This window comes from Thalia democratica, chromosome 6 (assembly GCF_965202585.1).
Source record: "Thalia democratica chromosome 6, ktThaDemo2.hap1.1, whole genome shotgun sequence".
Classification (NCBI taxonomy): domain Eukaryota; kingdom Metazoa; phylum Chordata; class Thaliacea; order Salpida; family Salpidae; genus Thalia; species Thalia democratica.
Window position 1 is genome coordinate 5,841,824 of NC_139170.1, and position 19,804 is coordinate 5,861,627.

The 19,804-nt window shown below is 24.4% G+C and overlaps 2 protein-coding genes across 2 annotated transcripts; both read right to left on the reverse strand.

The window, feature by feature from the left end:
- Window positions 1–4,416: 4,416 nt before the first annotated feature.
- On the reverse strand, window positions 4,417–15,642 carry LOC145838339 (dual specificity protein phosphatase 1-like). The gene is made up of 6 exons (XM_082945913.1): window positions 15,521–15,642; window positions 14,132–14,254; window positions 12,851–12,995; window positions 11,999–12,083; window positions 7,486–7,645; window positions 4,417–5,549 (listed from the first exon to the last, which is right to left on the reverse strand). The coding sequence occupies exons 1-6, from the start codon at window positions 15,640–15,642 to the stop codon at window positions 5,327–5,329; spliced, it is 858 nt and encodes a 285-aa protein (XP_082802039.1). The 3' UTR covers window positions 4,417–5,326.
- A 613-nt stretch (window positions 15,643–16,255) lies between these two features.
- On the reverse strand, window positions 16,256–16,963 carry LOC145838541 (aspartyl/glutamyl-tRNA(Asn/Gln) amidotransferase subunit C-like). Its single transcript, XM_082946153.1, has one exon. The coding sequence runs from the start codon at window positions 16,949–16,951 to the stop codon at window positions 16,544–16,546; it is 408 nt and encodes a 135-aa protein (XP_082802279.1). The 5' UTR covers window positions 16,952–16,963; the 3' UTR covers window positions 16,256–16,543.
- Window positions 16,964–19,804: the final 2,841 nt, after the last annotated feature.

The following is a 19,804-nucleotide window of genomic DNA, read 5'->3' on the forward strand; positions in this document are numbered from 1 at the left end:
GGTCACAACTTTTGAGATTTCTTTAATCGGAGTACTTATATCACAACGATGATATATAGTATGAGATTGTACGGCAACTTACCAAAAATTATAAAAGCCAGAAATTAAAGTATTCTGTTTTGTAGAAGTTCTTTTCAAGTCTGACCAATTTATTTTTGATTTTTCCTTCCATAATTTCTTCAAACTTGTCTACTTTCTGCTTATACAGTTCTTCTAATTTCCTTTCAAAGTTTCGCAATATTGTTACACACTTTTTTTCTGCCGAATCGATAGTAAGTTCTTCACACAAATCGGGATATGTATTAACTTTTACTGGATCTTTACTGTAAATTGAGTCTGAAATAGGCTCGTAGAAACTTGAGTCTGAATCAACTTCTTCCGATTAAGTTTTAGACTGCACAGAACTGGTAATACTAGCATCAAGGTTATCAGTCCCGGGTGAAACTACAAAATCACGGTTTTTACCTTCAATTTGTTCACAACTGTGGAGTGGCGACGAAGTATCACGTCCAACAAAGTTTTCAGATGAAGTTTTTTTCAAGCATCATTTGTATCAACATCATCGAAGTGATAAGAGAGTTTTGAAGAAACACCAGGCTTCAGAATACTTGCAACGTCGTCAGGTGTACTCAAACAACTAGGAGACTTCACATCAAGGATCACATTGATAGGACAGGTCGTGTTGTTTTTCACATGAGGACCGCTTTTCTCAGGAAAATGAGTAAAGTTTTTTATTGGAAAATTCGTATAGAATTTCACAGGAGAATTCGGGTTTTTGTTCATCACAGCAACAGGAGACTTCGTGAAAATATTCTCAGGAGAACTCGTGTGGCTTTTCACAGGAAAGTTTGAAGTTTAATCCGTAGTGAAAGATTTGTCTTCGCCATTTTTACGAACATCAGAAGGTTTGTCTGACATTTCAAAGTGTTAAATTACACAAAGCTCTAAAAAAATTATAAGAATACATTTTTCACATAAGTATTGTAGGTGAAATAAATCTGATCAAATCAACTATTCATAAGCTAACAAATTTGCGGCATATAAATTTTTTCTGATAATAAATTACAATTATAAATAAAATTTCGTTTAAATTATTATCTTTATATTTGAAATGATTTCATTAATCTTACTTTTGTTTCTAGTTTAAATTCGCTGTATAAACTAACTCTATTTATTTTCAAGTTCCTAAAACTTTAATCACAAACTTTTGAGCAAGCTATTTCTAAAACCATAAAAAAATTGAAACATTTAAATACTTTGTTTCTTAATGAGCATTTTTTTACAACTATAGTTTATTTATAACTTCACTGTTTTTCAAATTATTTTAGTATGAAAAATCAGCAACAAAAGTTTATCATTGATTTTAGTGATTCAAATAACGGCAGTATGTTTAAAGTAGAGAAATTTACTTCAAGCTATCTATTTTTACGTTGATAACTTAATTTATTAACTATTTTAATATTTCAATTTGAAATTTTTATGCGTTTTGTCTTCTGATTAACTCTTTTGGAAAAAATGGTCGTTTTATAAAATACAAACAAAGCACTTTATACTTCAGTTAAGTGAACTAACCAAATGCTAGTCATAGTGGTAGTACAACTTATAGATATTTATAAAAAATATAAAGTCTTGCACAAATTACAACTATACTCATTTTGCTTTTATGGTTAAAAATTTAAATATTGTCCACCTAAATAAAACCAGTAAGTGTAGATAGAACTATAGAACAAGCGTTTTTAAATAGTTAGTAAGAAAAGGTAGTTTAGACAACTATGCTAAAACTATTTTAATAATTTTGAAAATAAGTTTATATTTAATAATTATACCAATTTTTGAATATTTGATAAACTCACTGAAGTAAATTTAAATTTAAAAAACTATTTTTATTTTTAATTAAATGAATTTTAAAAAATTTTAAGCTTATCTACAACAAGTAAAAAAGCCTATAAAAGTTTGTTAATGTCAAAAGATACAACACCATAATAACTCACAATAATCGGTATCTGATGAAATAACTAATAGTATTAAATTGTTAGGCAATCAAATGCTAACTTTTAACGATTAGTGTGATAATAATGAAAAAACTGGAAGTTAACTTGGTTTAAAAAGATTTAATCCTGTAAAACTATTTTACTATGTTAAACTTAGTTGATTTAAGAATGAGAAAATCTAGCAAATGAACTTAACAAATGTATAAACGCTAAATTGTCCTGCTAATATTTAATTTGATAATTAAAAAGCAAATACATATTTTATGTTTTAGTTTCAAGAAAACAAATAAAATGATCTCAACTACTAGATTTATCTTTTTAGATTTATTTAAGCACTGACGAGGTCTTTGACCGAAACTTAGTTTGTAAAATAAATTCTTGAAAGAACAAATTCATGCAAATACATATTGTAGAAATATTTCGCTACGAATATTACAACTAGCATTGTATTCTTAAATTCTATTTTAATACATAAATCTATTTCAAACGAGTTTCTGTTAAAAATACCATGGAGTCTTTTAAGAAGGACTAGAAGAATAGAAACTTTTTGTAAACGAATTCATTTTCTGCGCGAGAAAACATATTTTTTGCAAACTAGTTTTACTATTATTCTGCGCTGCACCAAAACTTTTAGTAACTACAAGCTATTATTCAAACGTTACTTTAGTATTTAACTGAAAGTACAAACTAATAACTTTTTCATGGAAATACTCTAATAGTAAAACAATAAAGTAACGTTTGAACAATAGCTTGCACTTACTAAAAGTTTTGGTATAAAATAAAACTGGCGAGGGGTCTCAGCTCTGTAGCGCAGAATAATAGCAAAACTAGTTTGCAAATAATATGTTTTCTCGCGTAAAATGAAAAAAAAAAATTCGTGCAGAAAATGAATTTGCAACAACTATGCTGTAAAATTTTATTTTCAAAAGTAGTATAGTTTTATGCTTAAAATAATAAAATACTTTTAAGTTAGTATTGTAACGAACATAAAAACATTTAAAAAAAATTGTACTTAACAACTAGAAATATTAAACTTCTGCGGGAAGATAAAGTTTAAAAAGTTCTAGTTGAAAATTTTGGGCAGATGCAACATCTCTAAATATTTCAACATTCTATATTCTTATACAGGTAAAAGTACTTTTTTTACAGATGAAGTAATTAGTTCTGCACGATATCACTGTAACAAAACTGTGATTTAATTTAAAAACATTGCAGTAAACATTAAAAAACTGTAAAAGTACAAACTTGATTAAATTTTTTGTTTTTTTAACCAGGTTTATTACAGTTTATGTTTAGAAAAATTTTACATATATTAATTAAAACTACATATTGAAAAAAATACATTTTTACTATTTTATAAAAGTTGAAGTTTTGTACAACATTTACAAATTAACTTAACAAGCACATTTCACTTTTTTTTGTTCACAAGTTTCAAAATATATTAACTTTAAATGAAAAAAAAAAATTCTTCAAAATATGATTCCTGCTACTTGATATTTTTACAAAAGTATCATTAGTTTAAAAACAACCAAAATTTATACTGATTATCAAATTTAGTTTGCAAGTATTTAACTTTTTTTCTACAAAAATATCTTGAACTTTATGTTCTTGCTTGATTAAATTAAACATTTTATACATTATAATTTTTCAAAAATATAATCATTTTTTCATCATTAGTAATAAAGAAGTTTTCTTTCTTTTTCTTTTAGGAAACTATTCGAGCTAAAATTAACTTTAAACTTTATAACTTATCACGCAAATTACAAAAATATTATTTAATACTTTTAGCCCATAGAAGAGTTGCCTTAATTGAAGGAAAGTTTGATATACAGAGATTGAAATACTAAAAAAAACAAGTAAACTTTCACATAAGTAGCCAAGTCTGGAAGCCCTTGATAAGATTGGTTAAAACGACTATATCAATTAACAGATAAGAAATAAATAACTTTGAAATTTTGTTTAAATTTTTAGGGTGGTCATTCTATTAAAAACTATATCAATTGAAAAATAAAATTGTTATAATTTTAACAAATAATACTTTATATGCAATACTGTGTCTTTAGTAAACTAAAAGCTTAAATTATTTTTACGTACAATTAAGAATGTTTTTATGTACGGAAGTTGTGAAAAACTAAACATACATTACTAATAGTATGGATTACTTTAATTCAAAACAACTTGTTATATGTATTCAAATTTTTTTATAAAATAAACTTTATAAGTTTATGAATTTCAGAAATATTATGAAATTTCTAAACTTATTCATTACACATGTATATAGATTTCTTTTATTGTCAATTGTACAAAATTTTACGACACATAATAAGTAAATAATATATAACTCTTATTTGTATTTACTTTAATTACTGTAAGTATACATATATTTAAAAGTTTATCTTTCTTTAAATTAACACAAATAAACACGAAATCCATAATTTAAAGTTTCTAATAAAACTGTTTGCTTTAAAAATCCTAATCAAAAAATTAAAACTAATTTAATTATTTTTAAAACAGCTTTGTAAAATAATGCAAAATTATGAAAACACAGTGTAAAATATTTGAGGTATTGAATAAAAAATTTAAATTATTAAAAGTTTTTAAACACAGTGGTTTTTTGTAATCCAAGACCAAACTTGCCACAAAGTAAACAAACTTACATAGCTAAAGGCGAGATTTGCTAAACTAATTGCTACAAAAAAGTGGCTAAAATATGCATTGCTAAAGTATTGATTGAAAATGTGTATATTGCTAAAAAGAGTTATTTTCTAATGCTTTTGTGCTATAAAATAATAAAAAAAAAATTAACTGTTTTTTAAGAGTTGTTCTAAAACAATATTTTAAAGTAATTTAAACTTAATTTATTTCCTCTGATTTATAATCTGTGAATGTATGTACTTCTTTTTACTAGATGAAATCTTAAAAAGCAGTGTACCCATTAAAACAATTTCAAATTCACGACAATCAGTTATTTTTTTAAAGTAGAACACTTAAAGCTTTTAAAACTGAGCTTTAACTAATACCTAGAAAAACTGAAATAAACATTAAAAAGGGAGCCGAACTTGTCATAAAGTAAACAATAAAAATATAAAATGTGTGATTAACTAAAGTCTAGTGAGTTTGAAAATAATTATTTAAATGCTCATCTTTTAATCAAAAATGTGGTAAAAAGTCATGAAAACTACTCAAGTAATACTTACCTTCAACCACTTGATTGCACTATTTTTTAAGCTTGAAAAAATACATGCTTTGAACAAATAAATGATTAAAAAAGATGAAAATAATTTAAACTTTGTCATAAAATGTGCAAAAATCAATTAGTACAATCACTATAATAATTAAAAAGGTAGTTGTTCAACTTCAGTCACTCTGTGGTGAACTTTTTTCTCGTATTCCACCAACTGCTCGAGGAAGGCCAAGTTGGGTTTGCAAGTCGGCCTGCAGTACTTCACGTGCTCGCATGCGCCCACTAGCGACATGTTTTGAAGCAGGTAGCCAATGACAACGGTGCTGCTCCGGCTGCGACCCATGTGGCAGTGGACCAAGACCCTGTTCGTAGACCTGCGGGGATTTTATTTTTATTTAAAGTTTTTTGGTTTTAAGCAGTTTGTTGGCATTGTGACGTGTTAACGTCAGTGACGTAACTCATTTTAAAATAGTAAGATATATTCATTGTTATTTTCAACTGTGTCACAAATTATAAATATAACTTTTGGTTTTTGTATTTATACAAAAAACAACCGATTGTGGACCAGAACCCTGTTTGATGGCCTGTGGTGGTTTTTATAAAAGTTTCAAAGTTTATTAGCTGTTTAATAAATGCTTGACAGTTATGAAGCATTTTGCAAATTTTAAATTCCTAAACTTATAGTATTATAGTGTTTAAATACAAAATTACAACTAACAACTGACCGAGACCCTGTCCTGTTTTGGGTGGAATTTAGAACCAAGTAATTATAACTAATAAAATTTAATTTGGAAGTTTTTAGAAAAACCAATTGCCATGTTAAGGTTAATTTTTTTTTTATGTTGCTTGAAATTTAAGCTAATATTTTTCTATCAAAACAGGTGTAATTAATAGTATAACATCGTAATTAAACTTGGTGGAACAAAATAAAATAGTCAAACAATAAACTTTAATATTTTTTCTTGATTTTTTATAAATGAAAACTTAGCCCATGAATTTTTCTTGGAAATTTAAAATTGATTTCAACAATTTCTCGTTGACATAGTCACAAACTAATGTCAGTAACAAAAACATTTTTAAAGCTTTTTTTTTGATAAACTTTAGTTGTTTTACCAAATATATTTATAACTTTCGTGTTTTGTATTTGAAAACACAAAAACTGATTAGTTTCGAAAGTATGCTGCTTATAAAGAATGAGTTAACAATGTTTAACTGACTGTGCATAACAATTTACAGAACTTAGTTCTTTATACATAATATTATGTTACAGTTGTAATTTAAATAACAAAATCACGAAGTACATTTTAGTGCATAAAAAATTTGTAACACATTCTCAGTGGTTGTTTAGTATTTTATGATTCTTTTGTTAAAATAAACTTATTTCACCCGTTAAATAAATAAAAACGTTCTATTAAATTTTGAAATTCTATGCAAACTGTTTCTTTGAAAAACTTAAAAACATAAATATAATAGCAATGATAAGTTTAAGTACAAAGTATGCTGTTTTTAAAGAAATAAATTAAATTAATACTGTTTAATACTGATAATGCATAATAACTTATATGACTTGTTAATAAGAATGACAAACTTGCATAGTACACTTGTATTTTTATAGTACATTCTTTAATTTCAAAAATTATAATGCACATTTATCAATGAAATGTGCACACTAGAAGTAGCATGTGCACACTAGAAGTAGCATGTGCACACTTTGTGTGTGAACAACTGTTGCAACACAATTAAAACGTATATATAATTTTTTTTTAATTATTTTTGTTGAAATAAATTTTTATCCAAAGCAAATAAACAAAAAGGTCTAAGTACACACTCGGAAAATCTAAGCAAACTAATAATAAATTTAAAGTATAACTTTATAACTGTTTATAAAAATTAAAATACATGGATAAGATTACAAAAATAAGTAAATAATATTGTTTTTAATTTATTTATGATTTTGTAAAAATACAAACTCAATCGGCATTTAATTTAACAATAGTATTAACATTTAGTATATCAAAAAATTAATAACAATCAATAAAACAAGTTACACGAGATTTATAACCTCAAAAAAAAAATTATCAATTAAATAATACAAATACAATGATTTATTAGACTACTTCTAAAATAAAACATTTTAGCGTTGTTATTAAATTAGAATCTTCAGCATTACAATAAAAATTAAAAATTACTTTTTATTTCATAAATGAAACATTTGAATTGTACTTAAAGTTTTTCATACAAGACATTTTACTGAGCATATTAAGTTTAAATCTGTGCACTTTAAAGTATAAAAATAACTGATCAACAAACTTTTTCTTTAGAGCAGAGCTGATAAACTTGTTTGTTTTTTCAAACCAATCAGACAAATTCGATGTGAGGTCGTCGTGTAACGGGACTTTCAATATTCTTTTTTCTTTTATAAAATCAGAGACTGTTTGCTCCAAAGTCACATTCACAACATGAGTTATGCCTGTAAAGTTTTAGTTTTTATAAGAAACTTTTACATCTTCAAACATTATTAGCTTCTAATCAAATACATAACAAGTACAAAAAACTCTCTACTCTCAAAAGTTTGTTACAGTTAAATGCGTATTTCTCTACTTTTTATCAGAACCTTACAGTAAAACAGAACATAAAGTTATGAATAGTTTTTTCCTAAAAACAAAAAATTTAAAATTAACAAAGTACTTAGCGCAATAAAAAATAAGTTTAATAACTAAATATAGAGATAGCCTCTAACTTAACGAGATCAAAAACACTATTACAATGATGAATTATTTTCAATTTAGATATCTCATATTTCCTAGCACAAACTATATTATTTATTAAATTTTCTGCAACTGAAAATATTTTAGCTGTGTTTTTGGTTCATGCTAGAAAATATGAGATATCTAGATTTAAAAAAATTCATCATTGTAATAGTGTTTTTGATCTTGTTTGCAAATTAGAACAAAAATAATTTGATTGCAAAGTGTCTTTGTTTACTTATTTTATCCATTTAGTTTCCGTTAATAGTATCTTAGTTTAATTAACAATTACTTTACATTAATTTTTTATTGCGCTAATTACTTTGTTAGTTTTAACTTTTTTATTTTTAGGGAAAAACTATTCATAGTTTTATGTTCTGTTCTATTGTAAGTTTCTGATGAAAAGCAGAGAAATACGTATTATTAAACTGTCACAAAAATATTTTAGAGAGTGTTTTAAATTTTTTTATACAACACCTGATTAATACTTTTACTAATTGTTTTCACAAGGTAGACAATGTAGTTAACAAAATAATTTTATAACACCTTGAGAATTTTCGGAATATAATATGTAAACTTTATACCATAAGAAAATTATTAAAATAAAATTTAAGATCTTTAGTATATTACTTTCACTACTGTTTATAAAGTCATTATTTATTTCAACAAAGTCTAAAATAAGCATTTTTTGATTAAGATATATCTTTGAACTTATTTCAATAAACTTATAAATCAAACAAAAAACTGACATTTTTTTTCTCAATTGAATATACATTCAAAATAACAAATTTATATAGAAGCTATAGTTTTCAAATTTCTAAATACAAACTACAAACTTTAAAAAATATAAATAAGTAATATTTAAAATTTTAAAATAAAAATAAGTTTTTGAATTAACTATTATAAAAAACTTAATAAAAAAAAATTGTATCACTTTATTTTTGTTTTAATGTAAATTGCCAAAATAACATTTGCATTACATAGAATGATGTCACAAAATACTTCAAAACAAAATGTATCTAAAAAACCAATGGGTTACTACTATAAAGTATCATTAATAGTTTGTAGTTTAAATATATATATATAAATCAGTTGCATATTTTCTTAAAATAAATTTAATCTATAACAGATATAGTAACCTACACATACACAGTAACCTATAATCTATATAAGTAACATTACATCACGGTTACTTGAAATATTTGTTAATCTAGTTGTTTTTTTAGGCTTCAATTCAAACTATTAATACAGATTTAATGCACTTTTTAAACAAAACTATATTTTAAAGCTTTTTTATTTTTTTATAAAATGGCATTAAAAAAGTTTGCAAATAATATAAACCTTATACATCTAATTTCAAAATATTAAAATCATTTTTAACATATTTTTTAAACAAACATAAATCTTTAACGACAGTTTTATTTTAAACTAAATACACTTTAGTAAAGCCAAAACATACCAAGGACAACTATTAGTTACAGTATGGACAATTGGAAATTGATACAATACGCATCTTGGACCAAAGCAAAAGTGCGTATCTTACAATTTTGAGAAAAACTCAAACATTTTCTTACTACATAGTAACTACTATCTACTTATTTTTGAAAACTCAATCGGAACATAGATTGCATGAAAGTTTTAAAAATGACTGTGTTATATTTGCATTCATCAAATTGAGACCATGTCTTTTTTTTTGTTTAATTAATTTGTTTCATAAAACACCATGAACTTTTATCACTTTAAAACGTTTGGTCCTGCTTGACATCCCTTATTTGTTGAAACTTAGTTTACTTTTAATTTAGACTATCTTCTTCTTATTTAGTGACAGTATTATTAAAGACATCAATACCTATTTAACTTCAAAAATAAGTCAAACCAAAAAATAGACGTAAAAAAAATACCCAACTGTGAAATCGTAAAATACTTTCTTTTATGAAATGTGCTATAAATTATTAGTTTAAATTCGTTATTATAAACACTTCAAAATATACTTAACATTTCTTTAATTTAATTGGTCAAATTATATATTGTTATATTTAAATAAACTAGGCACTTGAAAAATGTTATTTTAATTACAAAACAGCTAATAAGCAGGGTTACCACTCGGTCAGGAAAAGTCAGGAAATCAGGAAAAGTCAGGAAAAATTTAAAAAAATGACAAAAGTCAGGAAAAGTCAGGAAAAAATAGGGGGTTTTAAAAAAATTCAAGAAAAGTCAGGAAATTTGATTAAAAAAAAAGTCAGATTTTGTTAGTTTAAATTTACAAAATTCCTTGTTTTCCAAAGCCTTCAAATGGTAAAAATTAATTGAAAGTCCTTTAAAGTCAGAAAAAAATTCCAAAATTTTCCTAGAAATTTACAATTTTTTTTTATTTTATTTCCAATGCCGTCACCTAGTATAAATTAGTAAAATATCCTTTAAAAAAGTGCAAAAATTTTCTGTTAACATATTGAACAAGTACCCTACTTGAACAAGCAGATTTTGTAAGCTTTTTAGTATTGATGATCTGTAGCAAGGACACTACCATAGTGAAACTGATATGTACACAAAAGTTTATCTATCATAATTTTAGAGTCAAAGTGTTTTTTGTTTTAGTAAATAATTGAGTTCTTTATAACTAAGCAGTTAGTTTAGTATTTTATGTAACAAGTTAATGTGTAAACTTAACCTCTTTATAATTTTTTCAAAGTTGTTTAAATTTATAAATTAAGTTATAAGAGAGGTATATGCCAAGATTAAGTTTACTTATTGTTTGTATTTTTTGTAGAGTAACTTAAGTTTTTAAAATAAATAAGAGTATATTTATTTGTTACAAATATTATACTAAATGATGAGAGGAAATATTTTATACAACAGATATATATTTTACATTTTTATATCTTTTTTTTACGGTTACTTAAGTATATTCTTTTTTAATTGATTTTTAATTTAAGGATTTTATATTAAATAGTTTAGGTAGTATTTTATTAAACTAAGTGAACAATTTATATAAGTAAAACTGATTTAGAAAAGTCAGGAAAATTATGGTAAAAAGTCAGGAAAAAGTCAGGAAATTTTTCTCAGCTTGATCAGTGGCAACCATGAATAAGTCTCTAAGCAATTTAAAAAAAGTCATTAAATACAGTAAGTACATATTAGGCTTAAAAAGTCGACTTTGTTATAAAAAACAGTACCAAAACATTACTTCAATGAAGAAGTTAGTGTAGAAAAGTCATCAAGCTTTATTGTTTTAGCTTTAAAAACTATTTCTATTAAAAAAAAAGATGAACAAATACCAAAGTGTAGGAAAAAATATAAACATAGCACTAGTTTTCTCATTATGTGTCATAATATAGAGTTTTAAAATGTTAGATTAGTTTATAATATTAATCTGATGATAGTTATTTGTAAGTAATATGAAATCAAACAATAAGCTTGCAAAGAAGCTGCTGGTTTATAGGTAATCTTTGGATTAGTTAATTAACCTGCAGTACAAGAAAATTACAACATGCAACGTAACTGCATGCTAGACAAACTTGAGTCAGTTGTAAAAAAATTACTCAAGTTTCAAAATAGCAAATAAAAGAAACTTTTTGACAATTTTATTTTTAAAATTAAAGAGTATGTGCAAAAAAAGATATATTTTAAATAAATTCAATGCACTTCAATATAAAATAAAAAAACAAAGCGGTCACACAAGTCTGTTCTGAAGTACTTGAACTAATTAAAACAACAAAATAAAAAACACAACGCATTGAGATAACTATAACAATATTAACTTTAAAACTATTAAAACAGCACTGTTATAATTTTTAGCTAACGTTCCTTTTATTAGACGCTAAATCTTATTTAGAAATTTACAGTTATATTTTTTTGTTTTAAGTAAAGTAATACCTTAAATTATGTTTCTTAGTTATATTAGTACAAACTTGAACTATACATAAAAATACTTTTACATTTTTAACAATTTTAATTTTTATGCATTTACATGTAGTTTTGAATTTAATATTTTACTTAATTCATAACAGAAAATTTAAAACTGATAAAAAATATATAAAACAAGAATAATTATTAAAAACGACAATTTTGTGACTAACCTAAACTTTTTAGAATGAACTTATCTTTAGCATGCTTAGCAGAACCTAAGTACAATTTGCTTTCTACAATTTCAGAAGGCCATGTCTGTAAAAACAACATTAGTAATTATTAAAAATTTACATATTCTAAAACTTTTTTTCTTAAATATACAACTTTCCTGTTTTTATTTTCACAAAGTAACTAATATATAAAAAAGTAGAACATATGGTATTTAAAGATTTTAAGTTTTATTAAATTTATTCAACGAAATAATTGTTATTTTAATTTATACTTACTGTGCATATTTTATTTTGTAGTTTTTTAAATGTTTCGATTTTTTAATGCTTTTTTTGTTTGAAAGAATCTTTAAGTATTATGGGTGGACAGCATTTAAAATTCTGACAATTAAAATTCTTTTTCTTTTTTAATACTTTTTATTACCATCACCATTTTTATTAATTAAACCTTTAAATGTATTTTGAAATACAACTAAAGTATTTTTTACTTATGATATTGCTAGTTTTAGCAATTTTCGATAATCTTTTATATACTTTTTTATAACTTTTGTTACCATAATAATCTTGTTTTTATTACCTTCTGGTATACGTTTTCTCAAAATATTTCATGAGACTCTATCCCTTGAAAATCATATGACAAAAATTTTTAGAATTTTAATTACTATGTAACCAACTATTAATATGCAAGCTAATTATTTTTTCTTATAAGTTAAACATTTAATTTATACAAGGTTTGCAAGTCAAACTATTTTAATTTCAGCTTTTAAAAACGTAACTATTGTTCAATACCAATCAATGTTTAATTAGTACGGAATAAAATTTAACAGAAGTATAAAATTATGGCTTTTAATAAACTCTTTTTATCTCATCTTCTTTAGCTTTATCAGACTTTAGAAATGGATAGCTTTTAACAAAGCTCTGGTAGCTTTGTTTTGCATTATAAAAGTTAATATCTTTCTTCCTCAGTAGATTACTTATCTCACTGCTTTTATCATCTAATCTGCAAAAAAAAATGTCAATTTACAGCATAATGTATGGAACTTCATATATTAGAGTATAAATTGTTTTAAAACAGAGTTTAAGTATTAAAATCAAATAAAAAAAAACGAAGATACTTCACAATGACCAGTAAACTAAAAATTGTGTTGTTACTTTTAACATTAATAAACTTTTTTTATAAGTAAACATATATTAAGAGTTTTGGTCAAAAAAACTTGTAAGTGAGTAGTAAAAATAAGTCGTAAAATTTTAATGTACTTATATAAAACAATGTGATGCTGAAATGTTATAACTGCAATAGTATTATTATACAAAACTATAACCAGAAAGTTAAAATAGTGAAGTACAAACTCAATTTTTTTTATTTTAACTTGTAAAATTATATTTTTTACAGTACAAAACGCTTTCTAAAAACTAAAAAACTAAATCAGCTTGTCAAGTTATACAAAAACACTTAAGGGAATCAATCATGGTTTTTTAAAACTTTGTCTTATTTTACAAAGTTTTACCACAGCTGCCAGAATTTTGTTAAGGCTTAACAAAATTCAAAGTAACTTTGAGATTCAAGTGATAACTATTTTTTTCTTTCATAATATAACTAATAATCTTTACAATTTTCTATTTATTCTTAAGTAACTTTTTTTTAATTAAAAACAGATTTTTTCGAGTTTGATAATAGTTTTTTTTTCTATTTAAGCTTTCTATTTATTTTGGTAGTTTTTAATTAATTGTATAAGTTTGTTTACATTTTCAAAATTAGATTAATTTTACATACTTTATAAAAGTAAACTTGTAGTTTATACACCATATACTTTCATGAAAAAACAGTGATATTTTTTGGTAAAAAAATTAAAAAAATTATGATCCTTTCCCCTATGAATTTCAAGTAAATTATCTTCAAAACAATCATACTTCAATAAACTGTATCTACTTAGAAGTAAAACTTTAAAATGGTCTTTTATATGTAAACATATTTAAAAACAAAATTTAAACACTTTAGATACAAAGTATATTAGTCATACTTAAAAACTTTTTATACACATAGAATAAGTTAATAAGTTTTAGAAGTTCAAACTACTACTACACTTTAAGACTTCAAGATAAAAACATCTTAACATTTAATTAATACTTACTCACAATACTATAACATCAAACGATTGTAGTTGCTCAGGAAATTCAATTAGACAGCCAAACTTGTTGTGGAGGCATGTAAAATGTTGAGAACCAATTATGTGGCCGCTTTCAAATGATGATTCGTCTCTGGTAAAAGATGTTTTTACAATGGTAGAATTTTTAATAAACTAACTTAAAAAATAATTTTTGATAATAAAAGAGTGAATTAACTATTCTATTTTTCCAACTGAAACGTGGTAATAAATTTAATAGTTGGTTTTTAGTTTTTTTATTATTTAGATAAGCTCTTAACTAAGTAAATTAAACGATTTTGTCAAGTCAAATAATTATATAAGATAACTTTAAATAACAATTCAAAATAAAACACTTATAATGTATTTTAAAACCATGATCAAATACTGCTTAATACAAAAATGTTTCGTAGTAAAAAAAATTAATTAACTTATTTTTAGGCACACACAAGACATAAACTCAATCATATAATTTGTGTCAGAGCTGCCACTCTTAAAAAAAGTCAAGAAAAGATCTAGCTTGAGTTTATAGGAAAAATTTATTAAGAGTCATTAATGAATAAAGTAATGAAATTAAACTTAAAAACAACAATTACTTAAGGACTTAATATTTAGATTTTTTTCAGGAAATTATTAGAAAAAAAATTGTTAACTAGTTTGTGTTAACCTGAAAACTTTGCAGCCCTTTGGTGTCAATGAACATTTTTAATTTTTTCTATCAGTATAACAATTCTTTGCTGTAACTAATTTAAATAATATATACCTAATGATTGAAAATGCTGATATTTTTATATGACTTAATAAAATGAAATATTGGAAGTAATAAAAAAAAGTTGTAAAAGCTATAAATTGATTTCCATATTTGATATTTAAAAAGTATAGACTTTAATTTGATATAAAACTCAAAAGTTCACAAATTAATATCTAATTGAAATTTGTAAAACCATTAGTACTATGTTTTGAGTTATTGATTAATCTTATGTAGTTGAAGCAATTTAACTACTGGCAGGGTTGCCACTGGTTTTTAAGAAACTTCTTCCAGGTTTTTGAAAGTACACATTTTCGGTCTCTTTTTTTATTTTTGAGTCAAATAAAATTTTACTACTGAACATGTTTAAATTGTTTAAAATTCAAGGTTTTTTGTGATATTTGTTAAAAGTTTAAGGTTTTTTGCTGAAATTTCTCAAATTTTCTAGCTTTTGTGGATAATTTGTGGATGTACTGGTCAAATAACACCTTTTTGAGAAAAACTAAATGAAATTAAAAAAGAACAAATAAAATATAGTCATTAGTAGAAAGTTGGGTTATGTCTGAACTTCAAAAGGATATTTTAGGATAAGGAAATCATAAGGATTTTTTAAACTCAAAAGCAAACAAAAACCTGCAGTCAATCAAGAGAAGGTATTTTTCATTGCACAACCTTGGTTTTGTAGAAAAAGATTCAGCAACAATTAAGTTGTATATTTCAGTATTAATTAAATAGCTATCAGAAGTATCTGCCATTTCTGTAGAAGTTGATAGTATAAAGATATATTTAATAGTTTAAAAAAATACTGTTACCAGTTATCATACATTCATACAAATAACAAACCTAATATTTCAAGAGTTAAGAAATGTTAAAATACAAAAAAACATTGAAAGTCATAATCTTTATTGGTAAAATAAAAGTACACGTATTGACAAAACAACAATATTTTTACTAGACTTAAAATATTATTAAATTAAAAACATTTTTATTAAACTAAAAGAAAACTTTTAATTCAGCTACTATTTATGTATAGTTTTGTTCAGTCTTGTATCAAAATTTAAATGAAGTTTGGCTGAATCTTTGGAACATTCAAAGTATTTATAGTTTAATATTTTTATAACTTTCAACTTGGTTCAAATGAACAACCAAACTAAAAACTAAAGCACTAATATTAATAGTTATTAAGTTAAAATAACAAAAGCTGATTAACAACATCTTAAACTTTTACAATGAGATAAGGCCTAAAAGCTATTTAAAATAAGTATATAGCGCTTAAGTCTTAAAACAAAAATTTTCTTGTGTTTAAAATGTTTATGCAATTAAAAAACAACTGATAAGTTTTTAAGAACTTACTATTGATGCAATTTTTCTTAAATGCAAAACAAATGAAATTTACAAAATGAAAACCTCATGTTTGTTAATCATTCAGAAATGATATAAACAAAAAAACTAAGTTTGCCAATTTAAAAAAATTAATAAAAAATTCTATAATAGCAAAAACTTGACAGAATGATCGAATATAAGCAAAGTCATTAAAAATATTAAACCAAGTTCTCACCACCAATTTTATAGCTAACTAAACAAAATTAAAAATCATGTACATTTGTCTATGATTAATCCAGAAAAAAAATTAACAACTTCAAACAATCAATTTTTTTATTCAAAAATTTCTCCTTCCAAACCGCTCTTCCTATCAACCACAAAAAAGTCCTCCTCTTTCCTGCTCGCGTTCCTCAGAGCTCCCTCAACGCACTGGATCTCCGGCACGTCCTCCCTCATCTGCAGCTCCTGGTCCTCCATAGTGGAGTACATCGGTTCCACCCCGCTTGTGTCAACCTCGTCCAGTTTGCCCACAAACTCCAGGTTGTTCCTGAAGAACTGAATGGACTTTTGGTCGTCCGGGAAGCTCAGCTTGGACAGGGACTCCAGCTTTCTCAGCATTTTGGAGTCCACTGGGAACTTTTCGTCGCTTGCGTGTCTGATGCTTTGTGCTGTTAGTGGTTTCAGGTTGCTGATCTTGCCAAGAGTGGGCGTTTTTGAAATGAGGTTTTTTAAGCAGCTCATGGTTGTATTATGCAAACCTGTAAAAAATAGTTGCAACTAATCTGATAAAAACATAAATTTCAGGCATTATGTAAATTATCATAAAAGTTGATAATACTTTAGGTAAGTGCTTCAAAAAATAAAATTAGTTGCAAGGTAGTGTGCATGGTTCTCTATTATATCAGAAATTTTCTTGAAAATAAAAAAAATTAAAGGGTTTTTTATTATTTCAGATAGCAGTAAAAAACTGGACTTCCCTAAGTTGACAAGAAGCTACTTTTTGCTTATTTTAATAGCTCACACGGCAATGATTAGTAAATGACCTAATAAGGAGTAAATTTCAAAAAACTTTTTTTTTTGTTTTATAAAAAAATATAAACTAGCGTTTTAGACTATTCATCTAAGTAAAAAAGTAAATCTTGCTAAAATAAAACACTAAATTTTGGTCAATAAACCAAATTTGTTAAATAATATTTCTAATATTTTTTATAACAAAATAATTTTGAAACATAAGCATGGCTATTCCACTATATTAGATATATTAACTATATGGAATTTAAAACTTCTTTATTATTATAAGAAATATTTTTAACATCTTAATTTTTAGCACAAATTAAGTAAAATCTATGTTGAAAACTTTTTGCTATTGTTTCAATATGTTCTTAGTTGTCAATGCTTTTTACTACAAAAGCCTCTTTTTTTATACTCAGATTACCACTTATTAGTAACTTTTCATCCTTAATATAAACCTAGCAGCATTTTTTTTACAAAAAATAACTGAATAATAAAACAGAACAAGAATTTTTGTTCTGTTCTAAATTTTTCAAAAACTATACTTTTTGGTGCTATATCATATCTAAGAAAATTTTCGAAAAACTTTATAAATTTACATTGTATTATGTTCTCTAATTACATAATTAAACATTATAATAAAAACATAGGAATATAACATTATATTTTTATATTTTAAATCTATAGCTAAAAGTACATTCAACTAGGGGGAAATCTATTAAATAAAACACAAAATATACAAATTTACTTTTTGACTTCTCTATTTTTGTTATAAAATACACCCTTTTTTAGCTTTTCTTAATAAAGTTGAACTTATTTTCTATCAATATTATACACAAACTAAAATAAGAGTAATTTTTGCTTAACTAAGCATAATTATTATGATATTACATAAACAGTCTATGAGGCCCAGTTTTAGAAAACTTTGTGATAAGTTTCACTTAAGTATGTATATTTGCACAAAAATATTTTACTGCTTATAAAAAATTGCATATATTTGGGTGCCACCTAAATTTTTTTAAATACACCCAGAGAAAATTATTTTAAACACACTTTGTTTACTAGAAGGCCCTGTTTTTCAGCAGATGTCCTGAACCAGATGTTAATTGAGATCTTAATTGGCTAAGATTTTTTTCTGGCTAAGATTCAAAAAAAGACTGAAAACGTTATGCTTGAACAACTTCATCGCGGCTAATGTTGGCTAAAGTAAAAACTGGCTAATGTTGGCTAAAGTAAAAGTTATCTAAAGTAAAAACTTGGCTAAGATTTTTTTCTGGCTAAGATTCAAAAATATTAATAAAAAGCTAAAGTAACAATAAAAAGGCTTACAAACTGATGAAAAAATAAAAACAAAAAACATAAATAAAAAAACTCAGTTTTAACTAATTTAAAACTCGAACTAAAAATATTAAATCATAACAATAAAAAAAAATCTAAACAAAAACCTTACTTAAGTTTTAAACCTTACTAAAAAAAAAATACTGTTGATGGTTATTATTTATTAAACTAAAAAAAGCTTTTAGAAAAGTCATATCACTATTGACGATTTTAAAAATAGTAATAAAAAAAGTAAAGTATTTTACGAAGTACCTTTTATACATTAAGTTTCTATCATAAAAACTTCGCGAGTAATTGTTTTAAGAACCTTGCATATGAGGCAATCGAGTCATACACTATTGATGAATTTAAAAATAGTATTAAAAAAAGTAAAATATTTTACAAAGTATCTCTTATACATGAAAAATCTAACATTAAAACTTCGCGATATCTGTAAAAGTAAATGTTTTAGAGCATAAAACTGTTATTGCATGTAGAGTTTAAAAAGTAAGAACTTTATACAAATTACTATTTTAAGATAATTAAAAAAAAAAATTTCTAAAATTTAATAGGTTAGTAATATCAAAGTAAAAATAATAAAAATAATTTGTTTCCATACGCCATTTATTATAAATTAAGCTACATATACTTTTATCCTTTGTTTGATATAAACGTTTATTACCTAACTTTTATAAGTTAAGGTTTTAAATCTCTTTATATCTTGTATAACTAAACACATAATTTAGTTTCTAAACAACTTAACAACTACTTTAAGTAAACATTAAAACTTTTAAAAAAATATATATAACTGTTACATAAACTTAAATTACATTATCTAATCAGTACAGCCGTTGCGTTGACAACCTTAAATTTAAATTCGACGAATTTAATTAAAATTTAATCGCGGGCATATTTTATTTAAAGTATTTTAAATAATTTATAAAGTGATTTTGGAAAATATGTTATTAAAATTACCTTTGTTACATGAATAATCTGCGTTTAAAACTTAGTGCTGTATTAAAAAGAATTTTTTCAATAACTAAACACTGTCCTTGCCATTATCATAACTTCCACAGTTATACTTGAAATCTTGTTAAACTATGTAAAATCGTTCTTAAATGTTACCTAACTTTACCAAAGAAAAAAAATGTTTTCATATGTTGTACTTAAATATAGTTATAGTCTTTTAAAAATTACCTTTTTTACGTAAATGATCTGCTATTAAACTTAGCGCAGTAACAAAAAGCATATATTTAAGAACTTAAC

Excerpts from the sequence above, each read along its gene's own strand:
- LOC145838339 (XM_082945913.1), bottom strand. The coding sequence starts at position 15,642 with ATGGCAGATACTTCTGATAGCTATTTAATTAATACTGAAATATACAAC. Across the intron at positions 14,255-15,520 it reads CTTCTCTTGATTGACTGCAG|AGACGAATCATCATTTGAAA; the intron begins GTTTTTGTTTGC and ends ATCTTTTACCAG. Across the intron at positions 5,550-7,485 it reads AGCTCTGCTCTAAAGAAAAA|GTCTACGAACAGGGTCTTGG; the intron begins GTTTGTTGATCA and ends AAATCCCCGCAG.
- LOC145838541 (XM_082946153.1), bottom strand. The coding sequence starts at position 16,951 with ATGAGCTGCTTAAAAAACCTCATTTCAAAAACGCCCACTCTTGGCAAG.